Raw genomic sequence first — 10,585 nt, forward strand, 5'->3', positions numbered from 1 at the left:
TTCCAAAATTGTGCAAAAAATAAAAGGAATTTAAAATACAAGAAAGCAGCAACCTTAATTACAAAACTTACGTGTTGAAATTCGGAGCAGATTCTCTTCTGAACAACTTTCACTTTGATTGTTGTGCCGGTCTCAAAATAACTCCGATAAAGCTGAAATTTGGAGGTCAGATGGAAGAGACAGAGACGAACAACTCTGATGAAGAAAGGATTTTGATCTGAGGTTCCTAACTATATGTTTCGGAGCCTGCAAGCAGACTGACGTGCACAGGAAAGGAGAAGGATGCAGTAGGTGTGCGTTGGTGCTGCAGGGGCAGCAAGGATGCGTGCGCAAGGGCGCGTAGGTGCTTCAAGGGCACGTGTGCAGGTGAGGCTAGCGTGGGCTAGGAGCTGCGGCAGTGAGGCTCGAAGGTGCCAGTGGCAGGTTTTGAAGAATTTTCTGGTTTGGTTTTTTTCTTGTGGTTAGGCCGGGCTCGTGCTGATAACGTGTTGTAGAGAATTGGAAAAATTATATTGTATTGTATTCATCTCACCATGAGGTTTTTATAGGGTTACATCATGTATACAAAAGGCAATACATAATAGCTATACTAATAAATCGCACATTACAAGTATGTCAATCGCATACATTACGAGTCTGTCAATCGCACATTACAAGTATGTCAATCGCATACATTACGAGTCTGTCAATCGCATACATTAACCAATACCTACTGCATGAATAGTCATTATCATTTACAACAGTAAGCAGTAATTTTGTCTTTTTTTTATTTTTTTATTTATCGCAATCACACAGTATCCTCAAAGCCTTTCTAGGCTCAGAGACTAATCCGGACCAAGGGATCATGTCAAAATGGTTCATCTCCTCTAGCCACCAAGAATAGATTGAGATTTAAACTCCAATCAACGTCGGTGGGATTCGATCCCTAGTGTGGGGGTTCCACAACTGGAGGCTCTTACCAACCCGATTACCTATATATGTTGGTTTTGTAAAAAATGTAATTGAACAGCACACTACTTTGTGCATGGAGTGAGACAATAATAACAACGCATTAGAGTAATCATATTTAATTCTGGAGGTGTTAATTTAAAACGGTTACACCTCATTTTTGTCATTGAATCAAAATCAAGAACATAAAACTTATTGTCGAGCGGTTAAACTAATTTTTTTTGAATAATTTTTGAAAGAGTTTCATATATAGTATGTCACACTGATTATGTTATAACACTACCATTATTGACCATTAATTAGAAACCAAACGACGATAATCAACTCAATATCAGGAGTACACATGATAAATTATAAATTATTCAGCCATAAATATAGTCAATAACATACATAACATATATGATTACATTTTGTAAAGAGAAGAAAATAGAAACATCTTATGTTTTTGACAGAAAATCAAACTTCGAATCTCATAACCACCTATATTCTGAAGGGGAAAGGGTGTAACTTTAACGCCCATCAACACCAGAATTGGAGATAGCATTTATAGATGAAACCGTTTCCGATCCGCTTCCATCTATAGCATCTGTGATCACATTTCTTTCTGTACAGAATGCTGGTTTTGTAGGAACTGGTAAAGACATGCTTTCATTGGTCAGCATAGGTATCACATCTAACATCGTGGGTCGACTAGCTGCATTTTCCTCCACGCAGAGCAGACCAACATGGATGCACCTCAACAATTGATGTTCATGACATGAATCGCCAAGTGTCGGATCCATTAATCTTAGTCCTGCACCTTCTTTCCATAACGCCCATGCCTGAAACAATATCACATTCATTTAGAATTTTAGAATCACTGAACCCAGCCGGCAACCCCTACAAGAAAAACAAAGATTTTTTGACACTTTGACATACATAGCCAACTAAGTTGAAGGCGCGATCATCATTGTAGAAGCTGTTGTTTCTCCTACCACTTAGGATTTCAAGCATTAACACTCCGAAACTATAGACATCCGATTTTATGGAAAAATTTCCCCCCATAACATACTCGGGAGACATATAACCACTACACCAAATGGAGATGAAAAATTCGTTAGTGCAACTACATTCACAAATGCATGCTTAACAACCAAAAGCAAAATATCAAAACTGCATGTTTGCTTACCGGGTCCCAACAATCTTCATAGTATTTGCTTCTTGTTCATCATTCATGAAAATCCTTGCCATTCCAAAGTCGGAAATTTTGGGATTCATCCTTTCATCAAGCAGAACATTACTTGCTTTTAAATCTCTATGAATTACTCTCATTCTGGAATAATTGTGCAAGTAAACCAAACCTTGAGCAATTCCTCCAATTATGTTGAAACGTTTGTTCCAATCTAGCTGCTGGCATCTAGTTGAATCTGTACAATCGGTACAATCAGATCAAATCTAATGACAAATAGATATGTACATTTCTATAACAAATAGATATATGGAATTAAGCAAGTAGTTAGATTAAAGTAACAACCAAATAAAAAGTAATCCAAGCTTTTGTTTGTCATGTACTCGTATATCAACATCCTCTCTTCATCTTGAATGCAAAATCCGAAGAGCTTAACAAGGTTTGTATGCTGGAGTTCATGTATAAGTATCAACTCATTCTTAAACTCCGATATTCCCTGTCCTGAACATTCTGAAAGCCTCTTCACTGCCACTTCTTGTCCGGTCACCAATTTCCCCTGAATAATACATGTCACCCAATTATATTTTATATATTCTCAGTAGAGCACAAGAAAAAAACTAATAATGTACTATATAAGATTCACTTGCATTATTCAAAGCCTTACCTTATAAACAGGTCCAAAACCGCCTTCTCCTAGCTTATTTTCATCAGAGAAGTTGCAGGTGGCGGCTATGATAGATGGATACTTAAATACCCTTAAATCATGTCCCCCCTTTCCATGATCATTTTGAAGTCCACTAGCATTAGTAGGTATATTAGAATTTATCATGTTCAGCATATCCTGGACATTTCTTTGGTTCTCACCTATTAAGATTAATGCAGATAATTTATCATTTCAATTTGCAAAAGCAATGTCAAAATGTGAAGTTCTTTATAACAGGTGTACAAAGCAAATGTTTAAAGAAACTATATACCTGCAAGTTTTCTTCTTCGTAGTAGGTAGCACATGCTACAAAACACCATTGCCAGAAGAACAGCGACAAGTGCAATACCAATCCATATCCACTTATGCGATGCATCTACATAGAGTAACTATTATGCATCATTATGCTTTGTGGTTAAGTAGACTTGCCATCATTTCTGGGAGATAGCTTTGTAGTGTTTATTAGTCCTGGTACAATATAGTTTTGACAAACATGCTCATTATAAAAAAGCTAAGGATGCGTATACTTACCTCTGCTGTCGACTGACTTTGTTGTTAAAACATATACAACATTTGAATTATAACTTATGCTGTCTGCAATGAATTTCAAGTTTCCAGTCCAATACCGACATCCAGTCTGATTAGGAAACAGAAAGAGGAATCCAATACAGTTACAATCTGCCCAACAAGCAGCCTTACAGTCACTAATACTGAGACTTGTATTTGAATCACTTGTTGATGTTGCAGTAGTGCCGCTAGCACCTGTTGGATTAAAGTAACCATTTTGTTGCTCAAATACAGCACTAGAACGCCGACACTTTGGCTGGTCCCAAATCTGGCATCCACCGTCAGTGTTATACCCATAACAGGAATCTGCTTTTGCAATATCAATTGATTCATCAAAGTCTTTCAGTCGCCCTATTGTGGTTAGCAGCCACTCTGATACAGCATTTTCATCTAAAGTAGTGTAACTGAAATACTCTTCATTCTTCTTTGAAACAATGCTAAAATTATACCTCTTCTCCTTAATATTTTCAAAACTCCCATCTCGAAACACTCCACTACTCCAATACACCACCCCACGCCGCTTAATTTTCAAGTCGTGTCCATCAGGGTCCCAATCAAGAGTGAAAGGTCCTGGCACCGCACTTCTCTCAGTAAACCAGCACGACAGTGACCAATTGTGGCCATTACTACGGTTAACCCCTAATTTCATACCTGGCAGAAGCACATCTCCAGGATAATCAAAACTCTGCCACAAAACCCTCTTCGCCGATCCATCAGAGCTCATTTCTTGCAGCACAAAATTCCCATCATCCATAAGAGTAGCCGCAGCATCACCACTGATAGTCTCCGAATCAGCAGAGTAAAGCACCAGGGCATCCCCATCTCTGTGAGTAACCTTCAATGTGTTGTTCCTGTCCAATGTAAGAGCTCCAGAAGGGTACAAAATGGATGCTTCTCTATTCGCAACCCACGCATAGTTATGACTCCCATTCCACGTTATAACTAAGTAGCTATGGTTTGGATCAAGCTCATGAGCACGAAAATTCATAGTGAACTTCCCCTTTGCAGAAACTAACAAGCTTGAAGAATTTAGACTTTCACCTGGTTTCAGTGTGTTTGTTGCACCATTACAGGCAGCACTCCACAAGCTCCACATAAACACCAAGGAAATCAAATCGACACCGCCAGCCATAAATGATTAATCACCACAACCCCAAAGTACTCCTCCGAAATCCAAATGACAAAATCAAAGCTGATGAAATTTTTTTGCTGCGCTGTACAGATCCGTTTTTTGTGCTGCAATAATTTAACACTCAAAACCAATATTGTCTCCCTAAAACAGTAAATGGTCAACAGCAGCCAGCGGTCTAAAGCATCACAGAAATTAAGTTTTTTACTTTATTTATTCATGGTTTCACTTTATTTATCCAAATCCCATGAATGTAAAGGTAACTGTTAATGGTTATCACAGCAAACTTCAAACCACTAGTAAACTGCCTGGAAGGGTGTTCGTCATAATGCCTCAGACAAGAAATGAGCTTTTTTCCAACTGAAATTTCGAGGTACAGAGAATGAGAATGCGAATGGGGTAGCTTTGATAGAGAATGCGAATGGGGTAGCTTTGATATAGAGGAGGGTAATGTAGGAGTTGAAAACAAGTATTTTGATGAGAAAACAAATGAAAAAGCCTAACAAGATGGTGAGACACCAGGCATCAGATGCCGAGTACCTGCCTGCCTAATTTTGATATTGACACTCAAATCACGTTCTTAATAACAAGCATGCCTGTCAAGACTTTTTACTATTTTTATATGTGAAATTCTAACCGCGACGTGAGAATGAGATGCCATCTATTCTGTGGCGAAAAGATAGTCAAGCAAAATAAAAAAAAAGGGCAAACCAGTATATAAATATCGAGTGTTCCCTCTTTTATTATTATTTATTATTGGGTTGGTGGCCTTGTCAAATTTGATTATCACACAGAGCTCCAGAGTTTCTGAGCCCAGAATTTCTGACTTTTGACTCAGTAGGTGAAAGCAAACAATTTAAGGATGTTCCTGTACCTCTGTGTATGATTACAAATGCATTTAGAGGTAGTAATTGTTTTGGAAAAAGTTTCTAGAAGCAGGAATGTTTGTTGACAGAGACTGAAATCTTGTTACAATCTGCTTGGAGTATGCAATCCACTTAGAAAGTACTGTGTAGATATAGACTTGCATGTAGTTGACATGATATCTTCAAAATAGATCAGTCACACCATGAAGATGACAAGTACCTGCCCTCTATACAAGTTTGGGATGTAAGGAGTCTTGGAAACCAACTAGCAGCACCACATAGCTAGAAGGGCCCTGGATTTCGATCGGAACTAGTCTCAAAACTAAGATGTCTCCACTTGGCATGTACACAGAAGTTGGACTTGTGATGCGCATTTTCCACTTAAAACAAGATATCAACTTCCCATTTTCTCTACCTGCTTTCCCATTTTCTCTACCTGCTCATCCACTTGTGTGGAAAATGCGTCGAAGCTTGGGTCCCTTCCTAAATTCCTATGGGACGATACACATATTTTCAATTTTACAATTTTTCCACTTCATGCGTTTATAGTACAATATTTGTAAACTAGACAACTGTACTATGCATATAGGTTAGTAGTGCAGTAGACCAAGTCACCAAACTAGCAAATTGTCTTGATTCCCTTCACTATTATTCAGCGTGCAAGGTTGCTGAACTTTTACAATGGAGCACTAAAAACTATTAAGTATACAAATATTAGGACAAATTTTTTTATTTTTGCTTTTTCATTACTTATATGATTATTGGAAACAAGCAAATATAGAATGCCTAGTTCTCAAATAAATTAAACTTATTCTGTAAAATGAATTAGTGACTTGTGGATTGGGTTAAGAAATTTCTTAAGCAATAAGAAACTGCACATGGACTAGTAAGTAAGGAAGTTTTGGTGTCATATATCGCTGCCTAGTTTTGGCTAGAATACAATCATCAAGTATGAATGCACTTATTTGTCACATCCACATTAGCTAGATAGAAACAGCAACCAAATATCAACGACTTTATAACTAAGTAGCTCAAGTTTGCATCATGCTTCTAAACACGAAAATTCAAAGTGAACTTCCCATTAGCAGAAACTAACAAGCTTGAAGAATCTAGACTTCCACCATGTTTCAGTGTGTTTGTTGCACCATCACAAGTACTCCACAAGCTCCACATAAACATCAAACAAATCAAATCGACACCGCCAACCATAAATGCTAAATCACCCCAACCACAAAGTACTCCTCCAAAATCCAAATGATAAAATCTATGTTGAAATTATTTTTTTTTGCTGCGCTGTACAGCCAAAAAAAAACAAAATATTCTCGAGACCCTTTTTTTTGCTGGAATAATTGAAAGAGAATTTAACACTCGAAATCAATCTCACCCTAAAAAGTCAATGGTCAACTGCAGCCAGCGGGACAGAGCATCACAGAAATTAAGTTTTTTACTTTATTTATTCAGATTTTTGTTTGATTGATAGAGAGGGGAGTGACTAGTTTTTTTCCACTTACAGCTATTTTGAGCATTAAAGAAATGACCTTTCATTCTCAGTGAGGACTTTCTTGAAACACCTTCAGGCTTCAACCCATTTCACCCACCTTTCTTCCAAAGACCATAAAACCCAACTGACCCAAAGCTGAAAGATGGTAAAAAAAAAATCAACTTGAAATCAAATAGAGAACTTGGGCGGAGGTCAAACCTATGATTTCTCTTCTTCTCTTCTTCTCTTCTTCAAGACTTGAACTTCGGGTTGTTGGTAGTGAGAAGCGGCTATCATTGTCTTTGGTCTTTGGCAATCTTCACAATTTAGGAAGAAGGAAGCACGTTATTACGTTTTGGGGTTTTTGACACATAGTTAAAATAGTTGGTACAATAAGGAATGGTATCAGATCTCATTATTACAGCCGCCAAAAGAAAGAAGGAGAAAAAAACAAAAAAAACAAAAAAGGGGAAAGTGAAAGGGGGTCATCTGGTCCCAATGGCATCACCACCCAAACCCAACCAACTTGAAAGCCGTCAAGGGCTTTGGTACACAAAAATCAACCTTGGAATAATGGCCAGGGAGATGGCAGAAAATCTCACATGATGCAAGCATTGTGAAGAAGTCAACTTCAATGGATCTTGTGATCAAGAAAGTCGAGTTGAAGACCGAGGTGCTTAAACAATAAGCTATTCTGTTTTTAGCTTTCATTGCAACCACTACAACAAATCTGGACATTAGTGACCACTACATTGGTCATTAAAACTAGCAAATTTGGTCACTAAATATGGTTAGTGACCAAATTCGAGTGGTCACTAGGTGGTCACTATAGGTCCCTCACTGATTCTATTTAGTGACCAACAATTGTAAGTTGGTCACTAACTAGAAATGTCTTCAATGACCACAATTTTTGGTCACTAATTCAAAATGTCTTTAGTGACCATGATCATTTGGTCACAAATGATAATGACATTAGTGACATACATGTTCATCACTAAATTGTGATACCAATGGTCACTAAATTGAATAATTTTAGTAACCATATTATCAGGTCACTAATAATTTGGTAACTAAATTGGCAATTATTCTAGGTTGCTATGTTTGATGTTAATAACCAACAAACTTGATCACTGAGTGTGTTGCTGCATTTTCAAAATGGAGACAATGTGCATTTTTTCATGCAATAACCTGCTAAAAGTAGCATTCAATATATAGTCCAACACCACAAAGTGAAATGTACTCTAAAACCAGTTATCAATATCTCCATCTTGAAATACTACATTCACAAATCCAAAATATAGAGATGTTAATATCCATCCTTGATAACAATTTCAAAATAGACAGAAATACATTAAAGTCTTTCTAGAAGTTCAATGTGCCTTCAATGAGAGTTTGCAAGATGTACGTACTTTTTGAAGCTTAGACCAAATCTGCAATATAACAAAACATATATAGCAAGTTATAACTTTCATCCTAATGTAGCTTAGTTTTCTAACATTCATGCTGCACATCATACAATTATTTTCCCTAAAAGTGCAAAAGCAGACAAAATAACACGAACCATGCAACAGAAGAATATATCTTACTACCAACCAAAGACGATATCTTACCTGTTACCACCTAAGACCCAACTCAGCATCAAGGGCATTGCCTTGTCAATAAAAACTCTCCCACCAACTCTTCCTGGATGTGGTATCCTAAACTTCGTCACAAACTACAAGGTTTTTCAACCAATATGAGTATCTAGAGACACTTCCATTGCATTATCAAGATTGTAGACTCTATGCCAATAAGTATTTTGTACTGCAATTAACAAAGGTTCTTACCGATAATGGACCGGTATTCTGATGGGTGTTGTGTGATGCAGTTTTTGTAGTAGTGACCAAGTCCTACACGCAGAGAAGCCTTGTAAGTTGAAGCCATAATTGCAGCCATTCTAGCCATTCCATGAATAATGGCAACCCGCAGTTTTCTAGATGTCTCATAGCTGTTTAAGAAATAAAAAATGAATCAATAGTCAGAACTTCCTCAAGTCAATTAAGTCCTCCAAACAAACAAGTCTTTGTTTTCAACTGTCTTTCTTATATATATAATTATACACATATTGATCTCATCCCTTAAATTAAAGTTCCTATAGTATCCTGGGGTTTACCTTAAAGAAGCAGCAATGTCAGGAGGAGTTCCCAGTTCACTGCTTTTCTTCAGAGCTTTTTCAAGCTCCACTGCAAGTTGATAACCATCCTGTAGAGATGTAATATATAATAGGGTCAAGAGAACTTTAGTATTGAAGTAATTATTAACCGGTCGATCATCAATAAAACAACAATGTATAGCTCGAAGAGTACATGCCAGACTAAAATCTGTGCAGAAGGAAAAAAAAAAAATATATATATATATAAGGTCTGCAGACGATAAGGAAACAAGAAGAAAAACAAAGAATTAACCTTCATAACTTGATTTGAGTGATGATGAACAATAGTGTGTAAAAATTAAATACACAGTAAAGCATACCTCAATGGTCATGCATCCCCCTTGACCCAAATTTGGCCGCATAGCATGGACAGAATCTCCAAGCAAGGTCACATTACCCTTTCCCCAGGATAAAGTTGGTGTCCTGTCATATATGTCACGTCGTAGAATTGCATCTTCCTCTGTGGCAAGTAGCAAATCTACCACATTATCACACCACCCATCAAATATTTTAAGCAACCTTTCCTTTTTACCTGCCAAACCAGGGACAATAACGAATCAATTACATATTTCTTTCCATATCACAAAAAAGAAACACAGAGCTGGAATAAGATGTCCCAACAATACTCTGTCGAGTATAACGTGATAACTGATAATGCATCATTTAATCTCATAATTCTGCACATCTGAAATATGGTCTCATATAGTTTATACTGTTACAATTAAATCCTTATATGAAATTGTGCATATTATGAATTTGGCCCTGATCAGAGAAAGAACGATAAGTGGGCTACAAATATATATTACTCCCCACCAGCCATTAACTAGAGAGAACTTCACTTGATATCCTAGCATATTTTTCATTCGGGTAGTTTCTTATACCCATTTACAAATTCTAGATTCATTTGCTAACGAGAGTTTATGTGCTTAATTGCATATATCTACGAGAGAAGTCTAAGGGCATCTTGAGCATAAGTACCATTGGGGGCATCAGCACCACCAGCTGGTTCCTTGTGAAATGCATACCATTGCATCTTTCCTGCACCTACGTCTGAAGAAACGAAGTATTGTTTGTGCCCCAGAAATACTCGATACCTATAGAAGACAAGTTTAATTTAAGTTATCATGTATGATACAACCTAACATAATGAAAATGCAATGGAGGTCATATTTGAAAAATATGGAATAAAGCAGGCACAAAATCTGTAAACCAGTATAACAAGTATAACCCGAGTAAACAGCCTCCTCTAGTAATAACTAGCTGAAAATAGAACTCCAATTACTGAAAAGTACAGAAATATGGTGAAAGGATTTTCATCTCCCATTACGGATTGATAACCAGCAGGTCCAAACTTTACTTACAGCGTTCATAAAAAAGAGGTCTCAGAACTTCCCCTATAATCTGACCAACACTTTGAAGCGACTTCAAATCATCTTCAGTTTTCCTAAACTCCTTAACTCCTCGCAAGTTTTCTCGCACTGCAAAACCCGAAACATGTAATTCAGACCCAAACAAATTCCTCATACCATCTAA

The 10,585-nt window shown here is 37.2% G+C and overlaps 2 protein-coding genes across 2 annotated transcripts; both read right to left on the minus strand.

Annotated features, from left to right (window-relative positions):
* Positions 1 to 1,365: 1,365 nt before the first annotated feature.
* On the minus strand, positions 1,366 to 4,576 carry LOC133728659 (G-type lectin S-receptor-like serine/threonine-protein kinase At1g67520). The gene is made up of 7 exons (XM_062156083.1): positions 3,351 to 4,576; positions 3,091 to 3,195; positions 2,781 to 2,980; positions 2,462 to 2,672; positions 2,117 to 2,354; positions 1,867 to 2,017; positions 1,366 to 1,769 (listed from the first exon to the last, which is right to left on the minus strand). Exons 1-7 carry the CDS (start codon positions 4,516 to 4,518, stop codon positions 1,458 to 1,460), a joined length of 2,385 nt encoding a protein of 794 aa, XP_062012067.1. The 5' UTR covers positions 4,519 to 4,576; the 3' UTR covers positions 1,366 to 1,457.
* Positions 4,577 to 8,117: 3,541 nt separating this feature from the next.
* On the minus strand, positions 8,118 to 10,376 carry LOC133731101 (zeaxanthin epoxidase, chloroplastic-like). Its single transcript, XM_062158556.1, has 7 exons — positions 10,345 to 10,376; positions 10,031 to 10,146; positions 9,373 to 9,584; positions 9,014 to 9,102; positions 8,688 to 8,848; positions 8,472 to 8,575; positions 8,118 to 8,291 (listed from the first exon to the last, which is right to left on the minus strand). Exons 1-6 carry the CDS (start codon positions 10,374 to 10,376, stop codon positions 8,559 to 8,561), a joined length of 627 nt encoding a protein of 208 aa, XP_062014540.1. The 3' UTR covers positions 8,118 to 8,291; positions 8,472 to 8,558.
* Between the last annotated feature and the right edge of the window lie 209 nt (positions 10,377 to 10,585).

Source organism: Rosa rugosa, chromosome 2 (assembly GCF_958449725.1).
Source record: "Rosa rugosa chromosome 2, drRosRugo1.1, whole genome shotgun sequence".
In the NCBI taxonomy this organism is placed as follows: domain Eukaryota; kingdom Viridiplantae; phylum Streptophyta; class Magnoliopsida; order Rosales; family Rosaceae; genus Rosa; species Rosa rugosa.